The sequence below is a fragment of the Carassius gibelio genome, chromosome B5 (assembly GCF_023724105.1).
Source record: "Carassius gibelio isolate Cgi1373 ecotype wild population from Czech Republic chromosome B5, carGib1.2-hapl.c, whole genome shotgun sequence".
Classification (NCBI taxonomy): Eukaryota; Metazoa; Chordata; class Actinopteri; order Cypriniformes; family Cyprinidae; genus Carassius; species Carassius gibelio.
The window spans coordinates 29719704-29744912 of NC_068400.1; the positions used below are offsets into that span (position 1 = coordinate 29719704).

A 25209-nucleotide genomic window follows, 5' to 3' on the forward strand; every position below is an offset into this window, starting at 1 on the left:
TCGGGGGACACTGGGAAGGCCAGTGACCTTTGGTCTCAGGCCAGGCCTACAGGGGACAACAGTCCTGGCATGAATTCACTCACAGCGGGGGAGAACCTTTCGTGTATTGCGTTTTAATGTGTTCTGGACAAATAATGAAGCTGAGAAGATTTCACCAGAGTTTTCATTTTCTTACTATCGCCAAACTCCTATTCGATCTTGTGACTGAACTGATGCAGAACGTCATTCTGGGAAGGAAACATTCTGCATTTAGACTACGTATCACTTATTTTTGTGAATCACAAAAGGAGACAAATTTGAAGATTGTGTTGTCCATTTTTCCTTTAAGCAATTACAAAAATGAATACTAAAATTATTGCATGTATTTGATCAAACAGTAATGAGAGTAAAGAAGTAATATTGTAAAATATTATTACTATTTAAAATGTTTTAATATATTTTAAAAAGCAAGTTATAAGTCATAGCAAAGCTACATTTTCAGGAGGAATTACTCCAGTTTTGAAAGTCACATGACTGTTTAGAAATTATTATTATTATCACTGGTAGAAACAGTTGTGCTACTTCTATATCTTTACTGTCGCTTTTGATTAACTTAAATCTACGGAGCCCCACACATGCCATGTAGGAAAGAATATTAGGCTAAATCGTGTGCACGATTTACTAATTTGTTCCCTCAATGTACTAAAACGTGCACAAGATTACTATTGCGTTCCCTCGATTTACTATTTCGTTCACTCGATTTATAAATTGTGCGCACAATTTACTAATTCGTTCCCTCGATCGATCGAAAAGAGGTAACGCAATAGTAATCGTGTGCAGGTTTTAGTACATTGAGGGAATGAATTTGTAAATTGTGCGCACAAATTATTATTTTTTTTCTTGCATGTCATGTGGGCGGCTCCATATAATTCATCTTTTTGTTGAAAAAAAGTATTAATTTCAGATTGATTCTGAGAACCATTGCTTTGTTCATTTAAACTTTGAGCTGTTCCTTACATAGATTTGATTTATATAGATTTATTTATATAGAATTATATAGACACATATGAAATACTTTTAAGAGTCACTGACTCTCACACATTTTTTTTTTTCCGTTCTTTATAATTGCATGTGGTAAAAATTCTCTCATTTTTCCCAATAGAAAAATATCATGAGCGTAAATGATGATAGATTTCTAATTTTGGGTTACCAAAATCAAACAAACAAATAAAAAGTTTTTTAATTGCACAAAGCCAATTATTGAAACTCAGAAATCTTCCTGTGCCAAATATTTTATTTGATTATGGCACACACTGCAGTTCAAAATACATGTCCTAATTGCATTCTGAAATCTTTACTAGGTTGAAGCTCAGATTGCAGTGTAACCAATACTTGTCAAAGATCTAAATATGAACTTGGTATCACTGATCATTGACCTTTTCTCAATTATAGTTTACTGCTTAAATTTACCTACCAAAATTATGGCAAGTGGATTGTTTGCATCCTGTCGTTCTTACCCATCTCAAACATATCAAAATTAGACTATTGATCACCCAGCATCAGACGTTCATTTAAAATGTAAATTTAAGAGAGAACTGAAGACCACAAAATGGTTACCTGCAGTTCTAGTAGCAAATTGCAAAAAAATACATTTAGAAAAAATGTACACAATTACAATTATAACAAATAATAAAAACAGTACATTTAAATGTTACCATACATTATTTGACAAAACATTTTTATAGTCATAAAGCCATAAAGCTGTCAACCCCCATATATTTGTAATTTTAGTCTATCAATATACATATATAGTGTATTTCAGAAAATTTGGAAAACCAATTAATTGTTTGTCTGTTTGTTTATCATGTGCTCATTTTTAATTGTATATTATTTTTAATTATCATTTTTATGAAGACATTCACATCGGCATGTAACCAACTCCTAGGGGTTTGTGAGTCCGCAGCTGAAACACATTCTAATGTAAAACATTTGAAAATAATACACTTTTTCTCCTTAATATCTTAAACACAACATAAAGCAGTGCAGTATTTGCCAGGGAATTTTTGTTGTCAAAGAGCTGCAAAAACAAAGTTCAGGAAAACACTCTCAGCAAGTGCAGCCTCTAATAAAAGCTGAAACGTGATACCAGCTGTTTGTGCTTCCATCTCAAATTGCAACATGGCATTAATCTTATTCAATCCAAATATGGCTTGAAATTTCATTTAGAATATGCAAAATGTCATTTGTAATATGATCCTTACCAAGTTTCAAACAAGAAAAACCACTAACGGTGTGCAGCAATGAACACCCTTATTTCAGTGGGGGCAGCACGTATCAAGATCTCACAGGAGCAAGTGGTTTCACTCGAGAATGACGAGAAAAAAAAAACATCAGACTCAGGATTATCAAATTATCACCTGTCACTGCTGAAGCTCACACACACGTCTGAAACTGCTAAGTGAAGAAAAATGGACCTGCATCAACCATGTATTACAAGAATGAAGAAATATAACTCTAGTCACAGACAAAATATCTCTTAGTACTACTGTAACTTTGACTTTTTGACAGCTAAATAAATACACAACAAATTCAAGCAAAATCTACGTTTGAACAGTAGGTGCACTTTCAGACCTAGATTTACAAACCCCAGATACCCAATGACCCCAGAACCACCACATCTGTTAGCATCTGTAAAAAAAGATTTTTCAAAGCTGTAAATAAAGTTTACAGGAGTATGTGTTTCATGAGAAAAAAAACGATTTCCATCTGTCTACTTCAAAATAGGGCGGGGCGATTTAAAATGTAAAAATTTTGTTTAATTCAACGTTACTTGCTTCTTCTTTGTCACTATTTGTGAATTTTGAAAACAAATTTGGTTGCCAAACAATTTGTTATAATTTGTTAAAGCGCATATGACACTTACCGTAAACTAGAGATTATGGTTTCTATAGTTTAAAATATGGTAGATCGTATGATACGTCGATTCACTTCAGAAGTCCTTTATTAACTCTCCAGAGCTGTGTGGGGCACTTTTATGATGGATGGATGCACTTTTTTGGGCTTCAAAATCTCAACCCTGCTCCACTGCCATTATAAAGCCTATAAATTATATAACACCAACTGATTCGTCTGCAAGATGAAAGTCATATACGCCTAGGATGGCTTGAGGGTGAGGAAATAATTGGGTAATTTTCATTTGTGGGTTAAATATCCCTTTGAGTGTCCTAACTGAGCATGTATCGCTAGCTTTGAATTCTCTGTCACAATAGTCTCGTCCTGGTCATGAACAGTTCCAACTGATGAACCACCATATTGAGTGACAAAACTAAATATGGTGGAAGTTAAATGGGAGTTCCCATTCTATTCATCCTGTCAGTTACATGGTATGATAACAGTTATATAAGCCTCTTGGTCATTTAACACCATGAAGACGTGATTGACAACACAACAGTAAAACAAGTACGGCAGGTAACCTGGATCATGTGCTGAAAGACTCATTTATGAGAAGAAAATCCATAACAGATGTAATGAAAAAAACTTCATCCTAAAACCTCTGGGTATTCGTTGAATGATTACTACTGAGAGCTAACATTTGTCCAATAAATGAATCTGTATAAATGCAAGTGAACTCCTGATGAGTGCACTGGGTCTTCTGATTTCCTGAGCGATGAAGTCAATACAGATTTAGAGATCAAGCATAAGAACAGAGGCAGCAGGGATTTAATTATATTTGATCTTATGCCTGAGCTGACAGGAAGAGCCTCACTTTGCTGCATTCAGGCATTTTTATGTCATGGCATCACCAGACTAGATGACTCCTCACTGGATTAGCCCATAGCGCAATAACAACAGCATGAACCGCGATAAAACCTACCCTGCATTCCTGTCATCACAAATTCAAACAGATGAGAAAGAGCTAAATGACAACTCAGCCCTCTCTGTCATCTGTTGCCTCTCAGGGAAAATAAATCAGATATACTGTGACCTGTAACCGCCTCAAACACTAAACCAAAGCTCCGAAATGGGGTTCTGTTTAAAACACGAAAATCTGTTGCAAAAATGGTTAGGTTGGTCAAAAATGGCCACACATGGAGAAAAAAACAAATGTGTCACTGGTATGGAAAGCTTCAGAAAAGATGCTTTCCATATCATACTAAACAATTATTTTTAATTGAATTAGTTACATTATGATTATATGATTATAATTATAATTAATAATGCTACAACTTGTTTTTTTTAATTTTACTAGAAAGTTTGAACTCAAAATACTACAACTTTTGTAATAAATAAATGTAATAAATTATTATTTTTGGCTCATTATTAATAACAATATTCTTTGCTCATTATTTTATGCTTAATTTGTAAAAGGTTATGAATTTATTGTCTTTTTTTTTTAAATATATTAACTATATTAATTTTAATGTGACACTTTTTTGTAACTGAAACGTCATTTATACAATTAGATAATTAGTTCTAACATTTTAAATTCAATATTATAATAGTAACATTAATATAATAATATACATATTTATTTTATGAAATTAAAGCAATCTAATAAGGTAAATTTTTAAATGGAGCTGAATCTCTCCTTCAAAACCTGGATCTAATTTCATTTTAGCACTGATATATTGTATGTATTTACAAAAGCATGAAATGAGCTCTGAATAGTTAGCAGTCAAAATTTTGTGAGCTATTTAGTAATAATATATACTTTACTGCTGACAGTCTGCAAGTTCAGCACAATACATTTACATAGGTTTAGTTCTTTCAGTGTAATGTGTAAGGAAGCCACAGTCTCAACTGTTGGAAAGACACATCTATCATCATTCAAGGATTAAGAGAGTTTCTTTCCCAATTCTTCTTTCTCAGAAAAAATCTAATGCGCTTTCTATTTGTCCTGCAGACAACATGCACATAAGTTCATAATAATTACCATATTACCAAAACAGAGCCACACAGATGTGTTTTTAATTGTTTTTAGGAAAAAAAATCAACTTGGATATAAACCAAAATGATAGGGCAAATAAACCATATTACCAAAACAGAGCCACACCAAACAACAAAAAACGGTCCTGTGTACTTAAAACAGCTCGGTCCTGTCTTGGAAAGTCATCAAAGGCTGCAAACTTCCTCATGTAATGCAAGGCCATTAAAGTTCCTCTATAAAATATGGGAGGCTGATGTCTGCTGAAACACCTCGGTGGGAAAAACATCTCAGATGATGTACCTCCCTCCTCAATAAATTCATTATGCCACGGCCGGCTAACATAATACCAGGATGCTGGCTTCCCTACCGTGACAAGGTCATCCCCTCAGGGATGTTTTCACATAATCTGCGAGTAATTATAAAACAAACAGCAGAAGCCGTTGTTTCAGATAGCATCAGGGGCAGAAACACGCCACAGCGGCAGCAACACTTCAGAGAAATGGACGGTTCAAGCAGGAAACCTGAAGAAGCCTATCACAATAGTATCTACACATTCTCAGCATTTACCAAAAACAATAAACCCTGCATTTCTATTGTTGGCAAGACCACAGATGGGTGGTTAGACATTTATGATACTTTGTTTCCAAACACAGGTGGCACACAAGTATAATCAAACCTACTTATCTGAATTGTTCCTACAAAAGAAATCCTTCGTTATATTCCTAAAAAATACAGAAACCCTTGTATTTAATCGTTTTTTTTTTTTTTTTGAAAAGCTTCTTTTCTTATTGAGTTTTCCATCAAGATGAGTAAATACAATTTCACCTGGAATATCTCCAAAATATTGCCAGCGAGCCCTATAATTATTCATTATCATCTAAAAGCAAAATATGGTTTTGCAATGTGGGTGTGAATGGGTGTGTGCTCCTGACATTTACAATCTGAATAGCTGCACAAAACAAGACTCACCTCTTTTTTGCATGAAACTGAAGAGATCGTCGAGAAACTCCTTTCTTTTCTCATCATCGTCCAGTTCGTACAGCTGTGAAACGAACAGAAGATGCTTTGTTAGTGTTCTGAGGATTGCGCTTTAAGTGTGAAGCACATACAGCGCTCCCCTACTACCGTTAAATATATCATATTAAGGCTGGATGCTGATACACTCACACCAGTGGAAAAACCACATGCATTTTAAGGGCGCTTTTCCCTTTATCGGCGTATCCATTATGTTTTCTCATCCTGTCCCCTGTCTCTGAATGGACGTGCTCAAAAGAGCCTTTTAAAAGCCGTCTCGTGAAGGAGAAGACTGCAACCTGATGGAAATACTCTCCTCAACCTTCACTTTCAATAAGTCTTAGGCTACGTTAACAGGCGAGCAGGTCGATACAGGAAGACAGAGGGATGACCTTTGGAAACAGCAGGGCACACGGAACAAGGCCCCGGAGATAATAACCGATCATTTAGGAGTGTATTAGCTGTCACCAATATTGAAGGACCAATGCAATCAATGCCTCAGAAAAAGGTACAGTGGGTTTAAAGTGTGAATAAGACACAACAGGCTTTTACCCGTATGTGACATTTCCAAGGCGTACGGGGCAAATCAAACAAGTTCTGTTCGAAATACGACGGGCGAAGAAAATCTCTAATCGGGAATGAAGCTCTGAAATGCAGTAAAGCCTGTCAAGTCACCTGCATTGATGATATCTGGCAAAGTCTGTATGCTTCATACATTCATGATGCATGGCAACAAAGCTGAAATCTGCTCTTGCTAAGTGGTAGTCCATATGTGTGGCTTTAATGTGATTGTGTGGGTATCGATGAACAAGCTAGGACATATGATCAACTGCCTGGCGAGTTGTTGAGCGACAGAATGTAAACCCTGAAGAACAAGGCACAGAAGGTGTAACAAGAGAATCCTGCTTCTTAACATATGCAGATTTAAATACAGACGCTGCATAAGTCAGACAACAAAACATGCTGTGATAAATCGGGACTTCTGTTTTATCCAATGAAACTGTATTAAATATTTCTATACTGAATACTGAAATACTGAAAACAGAATTGATTTTTTTTTTCTAATTTAAAGAAACATAAAACAGCATCTCTAATTTTTTTTTATCATCTTTAATGCACTGATCACAATATTATCTATGCAACACTCTGCCCACTTCAGTTGAAGTGCCAGCAGCCATAACAGTAAATTAGCGATTCATTAAGATTCATTAAGAGGTGATGTAATTGTGACACTGTCAGTTGTAGAGGTCGCCACTAAGCCAGGGTGACCAGTAAAGGGGTAATTAAGTCAAAAGTGTAATGACGTCTACAACACTACATTAAATATTAACAGATGGAAAATACATTAGAGCTCTGCTTCACCTCTGAGTGGTCCATTATGCTCATATTAGTTCTATTCCCAGCATTATGACTGCAGGAATGCAGAGCACTGATGCATGCAGTCTCACAAGACTCCCATCAATCTAAATCTTGGTGTGACTGGAATAATTCAGAATTTGAAATCACTTATTATATGGCATAATCTATTTTGTTAAATTACATACAGTCAAGTCCAAAAGTCTGTGACTACACTGATAAACTGTGATTCAAAATCTGAATTAATATCTGAAAAAAAAAAAAAAACCCAGAAACATTACAAATTGTGATTTTGTTTTGTTTTTATCCTACGTATAATGTTAATTTATTATTAATGAATTACTTATTTTGGGTTCATGTTACACAATAAATACAGTAATTTATAAGCAATAGTTATAGTTTTACGTAATTAGAGGTAAATAAAACTACCCAGTAGGTGGGGTTAAACATTTATATTATTATAATTAATAATAAAAAAATTAAAAATTAAACAAGAGGTAGATTGGGCAAACATGGTTTGTTGAAATACAGCAGGAAGAGTTTTAAATAAAAGTAGATTACACAGGCTTGAGGAAATCAAGGAAGGGTTGCCATACATCTGGGAATCAACCATGTAGTTTGGGATCCAATAAACCTACTCCTTCCAATCATGGAACAACTCATACAACCAGGTTTTGAAAAAAGAGGCATGTGAAGATTTCCAGTTTAAGAGTACTATCTTTTTAGCAAGAACCATACCCAACAACCAGTACCTCAGATTGGTAAAATGGGATCAGGCTGCACAACCTTTTGCAAAACCTTTGAAAAAAGTGAAAAACGCTACTCCAAAAATCAAGCAGGTTAGGACAAAACCAGAACAGATGCGATAGGGAGCCCTCTGTTTCTATACATCCATCACATATAATGGAGAAATAGTATTGTATGTTTTATTTAGTCTAACTTTGGAATAATACACTCTTTGTTTTTCAAACTCAGTTTTAAACTGGATCAGCCTATGTCTGGCATTTATTGAACAAAAATCAGACCTAGGAAGATTAAATAAAGACTGTAATTGACTAAAGGATGCAAACATGTAATTTACATAGAGGTCCCCGATGGACTTTAAACCTTTGTTTCTCCATGTAGCAAACCCCAGATCAAGTTCTGATGCCTTTATACAAATGACGGAAAGCAACTGGAGTATGTACAGAGAATTTTTAAACATAAAATTATTCCTAACCGATTTTGATGAAGGAGACACCTTTGAGAAAAGTAGAACTGGAAGACAAGATTTAGTTAGGGATATTGTCTCTATCTTAAGCCATAGTGGATCAGCTATAGAGGAAATTACACTAAGAACACCCTTCTGCCAGTAGGACAGAGCTCTAGCATTTGCTGCCCAATAGTAGATTTTAATAACTGGAAGCCCAAAGCCTCCGCTCTGTGTGGTTTTTGTAAAGCACTGGGTTGTTTTAAACCAGCATTTTTAGTTTTAAACAAACGTGGAGTTTATGTTCCTTGATTGCTAAAGGACAGAGGGAGACAATTCAAATAATTCATTTTGCATAATGACATTTATTGTGTTAATGATATAATGTGCAATACAATTAAAAATTGAGTTATTCACATATTCTTATTCTGTGACAGCTTATTTACATTACGTGGTAGATTTTTTTATATTGTCTACATTCTGGGACTTTTTATAAAAAACAAAACAATAAGGTTTGGAGCTCAATATCTCAAAACTACTCTGAATGCAGACAGAACCTTACGATTCCAAGGGGAGCATTTCACTTGTCTCAGAATTTAATTTTTTTAATTAGTAATTCAATTTAAACAGTTTTTTCTTAACTAATAATATTAATAATAAATATTAAATATATTTAAAATTCCTCAGTTAAACTGGCTGTTTATTAATTCAAACCTCATTACATGCACAGAAGTCGCCTATCTATGTCACTTGTAAGCCTGTCTGAATTACACATGTGTGTGTGATCATTATGAAGCGTCTCAATGATTCTTCGTAGTGTCAGATAACACAAGCTGCTTACAGTGTCAAACCCCCAAGGCTTCTGTGACATTATATGATCACACCCTGACTCAACCTTCAGCAACTACAGGTTCAACATGTATGGGCAAAAGAATAAATGAGCGGACGATGTAAAACATGTTTGGGTAATTTCTGAATTACTTCACATACATTTTTTGTGCGAAAAAATTTCAGAACACATGGAAAGCAAAGTACAAAGTAAAACCTTTTTATGTTTTTAAATTAGATCTCAATGCATCCCTGCATTGTTCAAAGAAGTATGTCGCCAGGATTTCAGTAGAGGGAGCTCTTCACAATACAATAAATGATCACACAGGACTTCTATCAAGACATTTTTACCAGCTCTTTCAAAACAAAATCAGACCAACAAATCAAGGACATTGCCTCTCAGACTGGGAGTAGAAAAAAACCATACACTTTTATGTTTATACAAACAGTGTCCAAGAGAGTCATGCTATAGACATTGTTTCACAATTTTCACATCAGGTAGGTGGGCCAGTGACAGGGTGACATTCTTTGTGACTAACACACACACACACACACACACACACACACACACACACACACACACACACACACACCGATTGTTTTGTCAAAAGCAATGAAGAGGGAGCTGGGCTATGACTATGAACCCACTTTAAGTGGAGCTTCAGGCAGTCTAGAGCTGCTACATATACCAAAACCTGGAGGCTCAGCAGAGGGACTGACTGTTGACCTAAAAGTTTGGAAATGCTTTTAGTTCTACACCACATAATCTCTGAGACCTTGCAAATGACACACACCCAGTGTTATTCTCATTCAAAAGTCTGGCTAACAGCACAGATCAAAGGCAAGAATGCAAGGTATTATAATTTAGAAATAAGGCACAATAAAAGAACATATTAGTGGATATATTTTCATTATGATTTTTGCAACCAAAAAAATCTATTTCAAATAACCTCATTCTGGTTGGTCAATCGTGGCACTGTGCTGTCAAATATTTTGCTATAATGGGCCGCTAAACCATTTGTTCTCAACATTTCTGTTGCCCACAACAAGTAGATTTTAAAAATCTCTATCCGATTAATAACTGTAGATAAAACAATTAGAAAATATGTATTACAAAATATTACAAATTCCTTTGAGATTGATATGTTATGAGATTTTATTAATTTATATGATAATTCCAGGTCTAGATATCACACTTTATATATTCTTCAAAGAAAAAAATACTTGAGGGGATGAAATAAAATAGATACTATCTTGATTTTTAGTTGTTTTACCTCATTTTAATGCACATTTAGTTTTTATTTTATCAAGTTATCTTAAGGCTCTTGGCTGAGCAGTACACTAAACCATGTAACTGTCTTTCTACACTGGGTTAGATTCGTGGCTCTAAAAGCATTCTTTATTCTCACATTATAAAATACTTTAAATTAAAGTCAATATTCCATGTCCATTTATTCATTCATTTAGTAAATAGCCGTGTAAAAAGCGAGATAATATACAGTCAGATGGTCATTACTGCAAAACAATCTCTTCAGGGGGATCTGGTTGCCCTGTGAGGGTGTATTTTGTGATAATGACCAGTCCGTTGTCTCTCATGTAAGGTTAAACTAAGACTAGAAGTACTGAAGCTCAGAAAATGTGACGGCTGTATATTTTTTTAATGACTGGTATTATGGACCTCTGTGAGATTGAGAACAAAAAGTTAGTATAATAAATAATTGTGAGGGTAACAATCACCGTCTGTGCTAACAAACCACTAATTAACAAGCATCAATACCAGAGAAAAAAAATCCCATGACAACAGAATCGATCCCAAGAATCTTCTCCATTGTGTGTGGCACTGATAGTGTGTGTGGACACGTGTGTGTGTGCGCACCGGGTCCCAGAGCTCCTGGGAAACTGCTGGGCTTAATGTGCCTGTGTGTGTTTGAATGTGAGTGTGAGTGTGTGAGAAGCACCGACGCAAGGGAGCAGGAGTTAATTAGAGAACAACACGACTGGTCACGCTGGCACTGGTCCAAACTGGCTGACTGCCAGTGCTGCTTCCATTCCATTACAAAACACACACACACACACACACACACACACCCTGATCCTCGCAACAGTGTGCAGCTCTGCAGCGAGCTCAGCTGACATAATGAGATGTGTAAGCTAATATGAAGAGCTGATCTTTGTCTTTGCCTTGATGGAGTTCCTCCTAATGGGATTTGTCCGGGTACTTGAGCTGACGGACTGGATAAAGTGGCAGTGAGTTGAGCATGTACTGTTCTGGCAAGAGCTAAGTGTTATTTTACAGGGCCAGCACAGGGAGCCCCTGTGGGAGGTGTGAGAAAGGCCCTTCTGTGTTTAGCGCGGACCTTTGCCCAGACTAAACCTGACTGTCACAGTGTCATGATGCTGTGGGAATTCAAAAATCTGTGTATCAGCCAAAATTCTAATGTCATCATATAGCCATGGCCTGTTCACACCAAGAACGAAACCTATATAGACAAAGATATTAGTGTCCCCATTGGCGGACAATGTCTGTTTATTCTCAGGATTGACTCGACTGTTCTTTAATACTGAGAACGATTTTCACAACTATATCTTTAATGTGTGAACGGGCCTTTAAAGACTAAAACAAAACAAAAGTGAATAAATATTAATAAGTAATATTTGTTTAACAATTATTCTATGTTTATTATAAAATAACATGTCAGAATTAGGGCTGCAACTAACGATTATTTTGATAATCGATTAATCTGTCGATTATTTTTACGATTAATCGATTAATCGGTTTATGTACTTATATTTTAGTTTTTTCCATTTTTTCCCCAAGTAAATTATTAATAAAGGGTCTTTATCATTCAGCATAGATTTTTAAGAGATTTTAACCATTTTGCATTGTCATATCCTCATCAAAAATATACCTGGAGTTGTTTTATTATGTTAGTAATCCTTTGTCGAACTCTTCTGCAATCAAAACACTGACCCATACTCTAGCAAAATTCACAAGGAGATTTCAAATATTGTTTTCACCATGGCAGTCTTAGAGCTCCTCAAGTAGTTTAACATCCCAAACAAAGCTTAAGGAATCTTTGGGAACATATTTTCACGAAGTATAAGGATAAAACAGAATAAAATTGCAGTGCATTGTATTTTATTATTTACTGGGAAAAAGCTTTATAGCTTATGCTGTGAAATTGTAAACAATCCTTCGAAAAAAAGTGCCAATGGCATGAAACCTGAATGGAACTCACAATTTAAAGTAAAATCCATCAGAAGGTTGTCCAGAAAAAAAAAAATTGGGACACACACAAAAAACCTGCTGTGTGAAAAAGAGCAGTGAATACTTAGAAAAGAAGTGCATTTTAAATATACTCAAACATTTACCTCTCTCATTCAGTCATAATTAGGCTGCAAGTCTGAATTATGAACTGGTAAACGACAAACTGATCACACAACATGTTTGTAAAGCTTTAAATGTTAACTGTTAAAAAGCAATGTTATCAGCTTTTACGACTAAACATTTGCAAACAACCTTGTACTGGAGAATCTGCACAAATAAAATTCTTAGGGGCCGTTCACATATCGCACCTAAAAACGCGTGGAAAACGCTAGTCGCGCCGCTTTCTCCTTCTTTCCAAAGCGCTCGGGCAGAAGCGCCCCTGAGGCGTCTGCCTTTGCTAAGCAACCAGGACGTGCTCTCTCCATGACGTGCCCTCTCCATGAAGACCCGGAAATTTCAGCAAAGGATAAATGGATGCGGTGTGGACGCGCCTGGAAAAACGGGCGCATCGCACCGCGTGCGTGTCGCGACCGCGTCGCTTCCATTATGAGAGTGCATACTGCGCGCCTACATAGGAAATAACGAACTTGAGCACGCAAAAGACACGATATGTGAACGGCCCCTTAAACAGTTCAGTAGTGCAGAGTTTACAGGTTACTCTTCATTTTGAAGGCTCAAAGTAAAGTACTCCCACTTCCCGCTGAATGCTGCAGAGACGCTGTTCGGGAAGCACGTGACATAAAACGAGGCCAGCTATTGGCTATTCGCTACTTCACCTGCTGTACTGGCTGAGTAAAACCTCCGGTGGCTCATTACTGCCACACTTTGGTCACCGCAGATTTGAAATATGCACGAAATGAGCCGCTTATGGCAAATCAAATTTATTTAGGGACGAATCGATTACTAAATTAGTTGACAACTATTTTAATAATCGATTTTAATCGATTAAATCGATTCGTTGTTTCAGCTCTAGTCAGAATTCCATCAAAATGATAAATAATAATATTTTTGTGTGTTAAACAAAAGCGACAATATTTTATTTTACTTCTACAAATTTTGCTATAATATTTACAATAATGACATAAAGCTTTTATTATAAACTTAATACTTATTATAAATGCTGCTCTTAATCACTGTTTTTGACTAAATTATAATAGTAAGATCTTAGGAAGTGTTTAGTGTAAAATGATCTGTTTAAATACTGCTCACAAATATAATTATAAAACGATTTTGAACCCAATTTTGTTTTGAAGTATTTCACTAAAGTATGAATTAGGTAAAATACTAGATTTGTGATATAAGGTATTTTTATTAAATCAAGCAAACTGAATTCTAAAAAGCAGCAGATATATTTCTAAGAGAAGACTTCAGCAGAGAGATGTCTGCTGTTCTATCGCACATTAATCATGTTCAAACATGGCAACCAAAAAACATTCACACTAGGTCACAGTCAGTCCTTTATCTTTTAAAGGTGCTCTTGATTTCGAGAGGCTATCTGCCATCAACCGAACCGTTATCTCTTGGAAGCCTTCAAAAGATTCTACAGTAGTATATGTGGAACAAAGCCACATATTACAACTACCCCCCACATCTATTCATCTTATAAACTGTATAAGTATAAAATGTATTTAATTTGGTATAAAATTATATATATATATATATATATATATATATATATATATATATTAGTGGTGGGCCGTTATCGGCGTTAACGTGCTGCGCTAACGGGAGACTCTTATCGGGCGATAAAAAAAATAATCGCCGTTAATCTATTCTCAAAGTTGGGTTGAGAGCTGGGTCTATACTAGGCAAGCTATGATGACTTTCACCTTGATATTTAAGTGCGGATGTTGCCTAACCGAATTGCACTGTAGGGGCCTACTGTGAAATTACCACATCCAACGTGACGTGCTTACATGGACGCAGCTGAAGCCGCCGGGTTTGCTTCAGGGAATTTTTATTTTTAAGAAGCTTAAATGGAGACCTCGACAAGACGCACCCCTGTTTCACACATACTCCGTCTGCAGTGCATTTGCAGTCCGTGTGCGTTACATATGTGGTGCAGAAGCAGCACGGACTCATACTCATTGTGCTTTCACACAGGACGCGTTTGCTGTCCACTACTCGGTACGTAAACGATCGCTGCACCGCTCCTGGAACGCACTGACGGACCGCAACTGTGGTCCGTCAGTGCGTTAACACTGGATTCACTGGAATCCGTTAACATGGGTGCGTAAAAAAAATACGCAACACATACGCAATGCAGACGGAGTATGTGTGAAACAGGCGTAAGGTTGTTTGCACGTTGTGCAATGTGGAATTAGTTCACAGCTTTCTCAAGCACTTTGTGATGCATCTTGGAAACAGGAGATAAGCCCCTGGTCTAATCCACCACCTGGCTTGAGAAACCCCTTCTCAAAGTCTTACTTTTAGTCATTATTTTATTTGGGTAGCACACATATTCTGAATGCTTTTGGCAGAATTAAAATAAGACATTTTAATCTAGATTAATCTAGATTAATTCCAAGATTACAGTGAGATTAATCTAGATTAAAAAAATTTATCTATGCCCACCACTAATATATATATAAATGACCTATTCACATTCACATGTTTGGATTGGTCAGTATAAGTTGTCATATCACGCAATCCTGGCTCAGACATCAACCGCTGCTTCTGCTTTCATCGGGATGGTGAAGTGTCACAGTGGAGAATGTGGGGATGGTCCATCAACCGTCCTTCACCATTGTGTTTTACTGTGTGATCTGAGGACAAACGCTTTGTCCATGAGATTGCAAAAGATGCCTGAAGCTGCTCTGCCTGACCTCAAGTTCCACAGAGATTATCGGATGTAAAAAGGCAACTGAATAAGACCCATTTTCAGTCTTTGCATCTGCTACTTCATCACATCTGCTTCTGATACTTTCACCTTTGACATGAATGAAATTCATTGTGCTAGAGTCACAGTTTGACCTCATTCATGTATGGGGGTAAAAGAAAGGGAATGTGGGTTGTTTGACAGAATTTAAGACACTTTAATGGCAAGCCCCCATCGTGCAATTAAGGGATTAGGCGGAAAACTGCTCAGCACTCACATTTCACTCTTTAATTACAAGTCAAAAACACAGCAAATCTTCATAGTCATTCAAGCAGAGCCTTATGAATTATACATCGTCTGACCAGGATGGTTTCTGCATGTTTGTTTTCCATCAATAATTTAATGTAGAAGCATGTATCCATCCATCAAAGCTTTGTCCTTTCTGGTGGCAGTATACTGGTCCTGGATTACAGTCCTTGGCTTCATGTCTATTTCCGACCTGACCTTTGAGAGGATGTATAGAGAATGTAAGGGCCTGAACTTATAGCCGCTACATACTGGATTTATCAGCTTTCACATACAGTATCAGAAAGGGCTGATTGTTGGATTTTTCTTAAGACTATTAAAAGCGATAGGCTCATAAACTCTACATTGATGACCGAGGAGCAACTGATAAAGCTTTATTATGCAGAATAAAATCAGAATCTAGTATGTACCATATAACCCAACTGTACATTGCATTCTTGATTACTCATTAACTATATAAAGCAATAAAAGATGCTTTTGAAATATTGCAAAGTTTTACAGGTTTTTTGTGGTGTATCTTTCGGTCTGGTGTTCTAAATATGTAAAATAAAGAGGTGCATGCTTCGATATGGTGTTAAGAGTGGACTGTACACTAGTCACAGCAGCAGAGAGTCGGTAATGAATGTCTGATGGATTATACACACAAGACTGGAAAGCTTGCATGATCTGGTAAACTCTAGTCTGAATGATCTGTTTTATCAATCCCCCTGAAAAACCAAGACACATTTACAAGGTACTGAACTTATAAAATAAGTGCTTCTGAGGAAGAACTAATCACTGGATTTGCCAAAGTTTATTCTATGATGGTGGAAATTCACCTATAAGATGAAACCAGGACACAACATTTATATGTCTATGTTTACGTTCTACAGTAACCTTTCTTAACATTTACCTCAGAGATCTAAAGAGCATTTATTTAGTAAAACTAATCATTTATCACTGAACAAATACTTTACAAACTGATTGGATAAACAAAGATTATCATAAGGCCGTCTACCCTTTTACCACTTTCAGCACATCTTCATCCACCTTTGTCCTTCTCAACATCCCAAAATCTGCTAATAAACATTTTGTACAGGAATTTTGAATGGGAAACATTTTATCTGACTCCCTAGATTCTCCAAAGGCCAACAGAGCTTGACTATAGAGGAAGCATTATTCCCTAGATCTTTCTCACAAGCATTTCCCTACAGAAAACAGACTAGAATTGAAACATGACAAAAAGAGATAAGTACATTTTACCAAAATAAAATTTTCGCAAAAATAAATAATGTTACATATATTACACAAACACATAATTATTAGTAAAAAAAATATGTCATATGGCACGTCTACCAAATACGGCATATGAACTAACATAGCTTTAACTCAATATATTCAGTAGTATTAGAAAATTGTGTCACACCTTTAACTAAATGAGACTGATCTGTCCTTAGATTGTATGTAAAAAATAAAACGATTTGTGATTGGTAGCTTTTATGTGTCAGTCAGATGTACAGTCTTAAAGGTCTGTTTAAAGGGCTCATTTGTCATTGCTAAAAATAACATTATTGGTGTAATGCAATGTGTTTATGTGGTTTAAGGTTCAAAAAACACATCATTTTCCACATACTGTACATTATTGTTGCTCCTCTATGCCCCGCCTTTCTGAAACGCGTTGGTTTTCACAAAGCTCATCGTTCTGAAAAGTGAGGTGTGCTCTGATTGGCCAGTTATCCAGTGCGTTGTGATAGGCTGAATACCTCATGCGTGGTGATGCCGTGTAAGAGCGCGACAAGAGAAAAACAATAAAATCTATTACAAACAAGGCATTTGTTGTATCCAGTGGGGACATAATTACTGATTAGAGTGACTTATACTGTCTTTTTACATGTTGCGTTGTGTATCGCGCCGCATAAACATAAAACCATGTCTGCATTTGTAATCAGAGAAACAAAATAAATCAAGCGCTATTCTACACTGCTCAAAACTTGTGTTTGAATCATCAGTGGCAAATTATTTTAATATAAAAAAACTTACAGAATCTGAGTCAGAAGTGCCAGACTGTCCTTGCAAAGTTGGAATTGCACCACTTTATAGAAAGAGACACCATCATTGTAGGCTACTCTTACAGGAAACAGTCCTTGTCCTCCGCAAAATGCACTCCACAAATCTGAATATTTGGGTTGGAATGTTCCAGAACAGTGTTGTAAATACAACTTTACCACTGATTTCTAGTTGTGTCCTCTTTTAGAAGGCCAATAAAAGTAGCTTTGCTTTCACAGCGTAACACACAGCATCTCCACAACATGGCGGCAGCGGCAACAGCAACAGCAACAGTGAGAATAAAAGTGACGCCTTCTTTTTTTGTGTGAACATTGCGGCAGCATTATGCAAATCTCACCACATCGTGATGTAGATGTGGGGGTAGGGCTGGCGATATATATAAAAAAAAGTATATCTCTATATTGTGATAATTTTTACGATATTCGATATATATCTCGATATGTTTGTATTTGCATTTAAATAATTAAAAAAAACATGATTTTCTTTTGCCCATTAAAAAAACCCCCAAAAAACAATTTAGATTAAACAGCTTATTTAAGCAGTTAAAAAAATCTAGACCAAGAGATCACTTACTGCTTTTTATTAAATGAATACATGTAGGCCTATATGTAACTGAAGCAGTGCAAATTAAGTACAGAAAGTGCATTCTGTCAACTTTTTAGTGCATGCAATTCACAATTTAAACTATGCAACTGGGATAAGTATTTTATTTTAATTTTTTTAACAAGTTTTTAAGCTAAGAACACAAGTCTGTCAACTGTCTGCAGTTTTAAGAGAAGCTCTGTGGCATTAAACTATGTTCCTACTGACACTAAAAACCCTCTTAGATGGGGAGCTAGTTGCTGAAGCACATAGCTATTTCTTATATATAAATATATAAATGAATACCAAATACTTTTGCATTCTCTCTGTCTATATTATGGAAACTGGTAAACATATCAGTGAAATTCCCCAATAGTAATTCCAAATGGCCATAGCCTATGTTTCTCAATTCAAACATCAGCGGTCGAGTAAGTGCATTTATTTTGCGATCACAAATGCAAACAATACAGTTGAGATCTCACGACAGAACACAGAACGGCTGAACAACGCTTTCATTAGATCGCTCAATTCCAGTTTGTTAGTGTTTTCAGATTATCATCGGCAGCTCTTCCCCAATGAGGAGTTAGCACGTGCGCAAACACCGGGCAGAAAATGTATCCTTGTAAAAGTGGAGCTCTGAGTCAGAGATTTAAACTCTTGTTATCTGGCAACCGTTATCATTAAGCTCTCGTAGTAGAGGGGCTTAGAGCAGTCAGCAGTTACAGGTTCAAAATACCTGAATTTGAAATATTCGATATTGCCGATATATTCAAATTTTACATCGTCATCAAAATTATTCCGATACTATCGCTAATATTCGATATATCGCCCAGCCCTATGTGGGGGCATGTTAGAATGAGCCATTTTAGGAGGGTGTGGTTGACTCTTAACTTTTAAAAAGAATATCTCTTTGGATTTCAGACTTTAGTTTTTACAACTTTACAGATCTTCTTTATGAACCAAGAGCTTGTAACACTCCAAAGAGAAAGGAAAAACTGAAATCGCATCATATGACCCCTTTAATAAAAAGCTACATGGATTAGACAATACGCCACTAGTCAAACATCAGGGTTTGGATTTTACGCAGCGGTTAGGGTATGCTAATAGCTAGGATAGGAATACCTGCACCTATGACTCCAGTGTCTACAATGACTTGATGCAAATTATGCCGTGAGTATATCTAAGTGAACGGCCTAAGAAAAACATTGCACATTTATTGATACAGGACATACTTTCACTCTCTCTTTTTAAGTAATTTACAATTTAAGTGTATAAAAGAGCTTTCCGTTTGCTCATTGATGTATGAAAGGGGTGTGCGCGCTCTGTCTGTAAAGGTTAAAGGTTAGTGAAGAATACACACCTCTCCTACTCATTCATTTTCCTTTTTCTAGTGTTGCCTTTAGTTGTTACACGATGACTCAGCCATATTATTGCAAGCTTTCCCTTCATTTTTGTTTCTTCAAAGCCACATGCCCTCTAGTCCTATAAAATTCAGATTCAGTCATACATGAAATCATGTGGCTGAATCAGATCATTATCATTGTTAATCTTTTATCATGAGAGATATCCTGCCTGATGTGTCCTGTTGTAATTAGCAACAAAACAGTCCTCTTTCACATGTCATTTCTCGCCGCTCCCTCAAAATTAATTACTACCCACGCTAACATATCATAAGCTCTTATGAAACCAGGTTTTACAACATAACATTCCACCTGTCTTCCATTACCTATAAAAAAGGGACATCTAATCATGATAGATAAGCAAGCTTCTAGGCAATTAATCCAACTCTGGCTTAATTCAGTTATTCAATGTGTCCCCACAAATGGGCTAAAGAACATCTTTTGAACACAATTCATGTGACAAACGTGTTGGGCGTGTGTATGATGGATGGCGTCCACTCCCAAACATTTTCTTTACATGAAAAAGAAATGCTGATAGGAGTCATGCTTTCATATTAAATGGCTCATAACATGATAAATGATCAATTAGAAATCACAGGTTGGGACTACACTAGAAAAATGACAATAACAAAAAGAACTGCCAAGAAAAAACATTAGGTGGATGACTTATGAAAATTACAACAATACCAAAATAAAATCATTATTATAGTAAAGATCATGAAAATGCAGCAAACTTAAATCCTTTGCGTTTTTAAAAAACATTAAAAATGAAAAAGCCATCACCACATTCAGGTTTAAAAAAAAAAAATGTACCTACTTAAATGTTTATAATTATAGATGATTATATATAAGTATAAATATAGATGGGTATATCATTAAATTCATAAATATATAAAAAGAATCCTGTTTATTTGTGGCCTGGGCTGGGTTTCCCAAAACCATTGTAAGCATTGTTACAGTAAGTTGATCGTAGCTCCATTGGTGGCGATGAGTCTTTGATATACTGAGGCTTAGTTATGGTGTTTTTTCGGAAATGCAGCCCTGGTCGGGCCAGTAGTTAAAATTTTGATTTGCCCTGTCACAAAAAATTTAATATTTGTTATTGTTGTTATCTTGTTTTATAATAAATAAGCTTATATGATATCAACATTTCAAATACAAGTAAAATGTTATAATTCTCGATTCAAGTTTACTTAAATATAAAGTTCAAACAATTTTTTAAGACAAGTGAACAGCTGGAAAAGAAGAACAAATGAACAAATTACAAGCTACAGCACAAATAAATAGAATAAACAGAACAAAGATACAAATTAAACAGTGCTTTAGGCTTTCTATCCAAGTACAGAAACTAAATAATCAAATGCAAAATTAGGTTAGTCATTGTAAAATTGTACAAAAGTTTCTCTCTCCCTCTTTTAAAGGGATAGTTCACCCACAAATTAAAATTTGACGTTTATCTCCTTACCCACTGGGCATCCAAGATTTAGGTGACTTTGTTTCTTCACTTGATATTTTTAGCTCAAACAGTTGAAGTCTATCACTCTTATAATGTAAGTGGATGGGAATCACGGCTAAAACATACATAAACAAACCCTAATTAAACCCTGCAGCTTGTGATGATACACTGAACACACCCGTTCTAAAAGATTACTTTTAGTCATTATTTTATTTGGGTAGCACACATATTCTCAATGCCTTTGGCAGAATTCAGATGAGCCATTTTAATCTAGATTAATCTAGATTAATTCCAAGATTACTGTGAGATTAATCTAGATTTTAAAAATTAATCTATGCCCACCAGTAGTCAATGTATCGTCTTACATTGACAGGGTTTAATTTGGTTTTGTTTGTTTATGTTTTTTTTTATTGTATGTTTTAGCCGTGATTCCCATCCATTTACATTATAAGAGTTATAAACTGCAACGGTTTAAGCTAAAAATCTCAGTTTGTGTTCTACTGAAGAAACAAAGTCACCTACATCTTGGATGCCCAGGGGGTAAGCAGATAAACACCACATTTTCATTTTTGGGTGAACTATCCCTTTAACATTAAGGATACCGACAGCAGCTGGTAGGCTAAATTAGGCACAGTCATTTTGAACACATTGCATGCACTCAATATAGTGATACACATCTGACTTCTTTTTAAGCTATTTTAGCACTTAGAGGTAACTGACTTCTTTGTAGGACATACTTTTGTATGACATACTTTTGTATGTATTTGTCTCTCTGCATGTGCGCTGTTCTCAGAAAACACACTGAATGGAAATATTTGTATCTTCTTGCTCTTGAATGCTTTAATATCGCTTGGATGTTCAAACTGGCCATGTGTATTTGTCTGTTAAAGGAAAATAAGTTGTGAAAGATTCATTAGGGCTTGTGTGGTGTCAGAAACGTACCTCTATGCGCAAGCTGTACACAGAAAAGAATACAAAATTGTGCTTGAATGCGTTGAAAGCAATTGAATGTTTAAATTGACGTGGTATATAAACGTGCAAATGACAATCTTTTGTGACGACGCACAGCAGTGACCCGATTGTGGCCAATGACAAATCCGTCAACTGTCCTGAACTTTTTTCAAGCTGGCAGTCGGTCAGTCCATTTTGTAGAGCCCTGAATACAAGTCACGCTGATTAACAAATTTATGGTGCTTCTCCACAAGTTGGGAAAAAAAAAACAGACAGAAAACAGGCCATGAGCCTACAGATGCACACTCATGAGAAAATATATAGTATGGATTAGCCTTTAAATGCTAATCAATAATTGCATCATTATGCTGTAGCGATGACCCACACAGCATCAACACAAAGAGAGGCTGCTGACATAAAGACTGTACCATTGATATATTGATCTCCACCCCCGATCATTAATTTATGGAAAAATAGACTCAGTACAGCCTTGTACATACAAGTGCTTGTAAGAGACAAGGGCTTTACTCTGCAGCTGAGGGAAGGAGGTAAGGCTCTGTAGTGATAATAATGTCATCTGCTCCCCTCCTGGTCCTCAAGGTCTTCATGCAAAATAAAAGGCTAGTGATTTGTGTTTGCATGCATGAGATCGGAGAGCGTCATGATCTCTAATGCAGACACGACATAAGAGGAACAGAAGCTACATCTCTGGCCTTCACTTAGGTTTTAGCCAAGACAAGGGTCAGACATGATATGATTTATGCAAAAAACAGTAATGAGGAAGCAAGGAGTCTTTCTGCTGTGTGCATCGGCAGAAGTCAGAGTGAAAATAAATTAAGCAAGCTCTAATATTGGTCTGTACTACCGGAGAGTTTTTTTATAGAGTGATTTTAACTCATTTTATTTACAAATATTTTTATTATTTAGGTTCATTAAATTTGTGTGTGTGTGTGTGTATATTATTTTACTATTGTGAAGTAATTATTTTCAATAGCATATATAAAAATTTTCAGTATTTATATTAACCTTTTTAATTTAATAAAACTAAGAATAAACATATCTTATCATGGAAGAGTATTAATGTTACCACTTTTCATTAGTGTTGAAATCAGATCAAAGCTCAAAAATTGCTTCTTGTTATTTAAAAATTAATTAATTAATTAAATTAACTAGGAGAAAACTAGAAAGCACACACACACACACACACACACTGATGTAGTATTTACAGTCTAAAATTCTACTGCTAAAATCAAACTTCGGTTAGTGTTATTCTGTTCTCTCAATCCACATATACAAAACAATGAACACTAATACAGAAAAAATTAATTCTTGATGAAATATAGCAGTAGATATAAATAATATAACAGATAAATAACACATTATATCAGACATAATACATACTACATGCACACAAACACTGCAAGTCAAGCCTTATTTAAAGAGTTTTACACAACCAAGTTACAATGAATGTCTTAAATGTGGTATATTGCAGTGAGAAAAAAATCCCATCAAACCATCAAACCAAATTTTCTTATTTATTTTATCTCACCAAAATAAGGTCTGCCTCAAACATTTAGATGTGCCGCGACATGCATGGCTTCTTGTGTTGTAACTGAATTGTTGATTTCCACTGCAGTCTTCTTATAGGCAAAGTATGGACTTTATCTAGACTTTATCCAAAAACATAAATCACACCCACAGTATATGATGCCTTGCAGAATATTGCATTAAGTGTAGTTGTGTTATTTTAAGTTATTATTTGTATAAGCTGTCAGATATCATGAAGGAATCAATCTCCACTTATAATAAATAATTCCAATGACAATCTAAAATGTGGCTGGATAGCCCCTTCTTGGCCCGGCATTTCAAACAGTTTTCCACCACATGTTTGATGATCTGCATGACAATCGATGCAAGAGGCACAGTATGATCGGCTGACACGAATAAGCCACGCCCAGCTCTGTGTCCAGTGACACCATCAGAAAACAATGTCTGTGCATGATTTTGCCACAGAGCACATTCAGAATCCAATCCTGCAACTGATAAGATCATTGTACAGCTATAGGGAAAATGAAAGACCATTCAGTTCTGTTCTGAGCAACAGCTTCTGTGTGTTTGGACAAATACGGGGGGGGGGGGGGGGGGGGGCTTGGGGGGGGTCATTTTGAAGTTCGGCAGATCTTGAATCTTTGTGGCATTTTCCCACACCATCCCGTCATTAAGCATTTTCTGTCCCTCACCATTTCTTTCGTCCAGTGACTGGGGCCCCTCCTCCATCCTGTTGTAATTGTGTGATGTTTACCCTCCGAGCCCAAGGCCATGCCTCTAATTATCCCCACATGAAAACTGGAATGTCCAGCACTGTCATTAAAAATAGAGCTAAAACCCAGAGCCCAGCTAGCAGCAAAAACAGGTGTGATCGTGAAGACCGAACTCCGATTCCTTTCCTATTGAACTTCACACTCTACTGTTGGAACTACTCATGTAAAAAAAGCAAGTTCCTTGTTATTCTACCAGTACATTCATAACTTTAAGTAAGTTTGTGATGCTCACATGCTAAACATTGAGATTCGGTGTGTGCCAGGAGAGAGTTAGCTCAGGTCAATTACACGTGTCGAATGCTAGACTAACAAAGCAGGCAAATGTTTAATCGTTGCATACAACACAAATAGCAGAACGGGGCCACATCCACAGAACAGTGCAAATGCAACCTCAGCAAGAGCACTCAATGGCCCAAACAATGAGGCCTTTTGGCTCCCGGCTGCATGGAAGCTGCTCCATATTTCAGTTTTGCTGATGCACAGGGGTCAGGTCTGATTCACACGAGCCCCCCCATAGCTGGATCTCCCTTTTACTGTATGTTATTGGTTCTGTCCACTGACATAGGCCTGATCCATGAATTGCGGTTTTACGTTGAAAATAACAGTTCACTTAGAGACTCTCTGAATTTAAATTCATGCAGTTATTAATGTTTGGGAATGAATGTAACGGATGTAAAATTCACCAATTCTAGACGATACAGATTTGTCATTAATTATTTCAGTTGCACAGCCTGATAATTAATTAAAAAATATATATATACTTTAATA

The 25209-nt window shown here is 36.1% G+C and overlaps 1 protein-coding gene across 4 annotated transcripts in view; it reads right to left on the bottom strand.

Moving 5' to 3' along the window:
* The window catches only part of arid3c (AT rich interactive domain 3C (BRIGHT-like)), a 74605-nt gene that overhangs the window by 21064 nt on the left and 28332 nt on the right, over positions 1 to 25209 (bottom strand). For all 4 annotated transcript variants that reach the window (XM_052556517.1, XM_052556514.1, XM_052556516.1 and 1 more), the window contains one exon: positions 5876 to 5948. In XM_052556517.1, coding sequence (XP_052412477.1) covers positions 5876 to 5948 — 73 coding nt within the window. The remainder of the gene's footprint in view (positions 1 to 5875; positions 5949 to 25209) is intronic.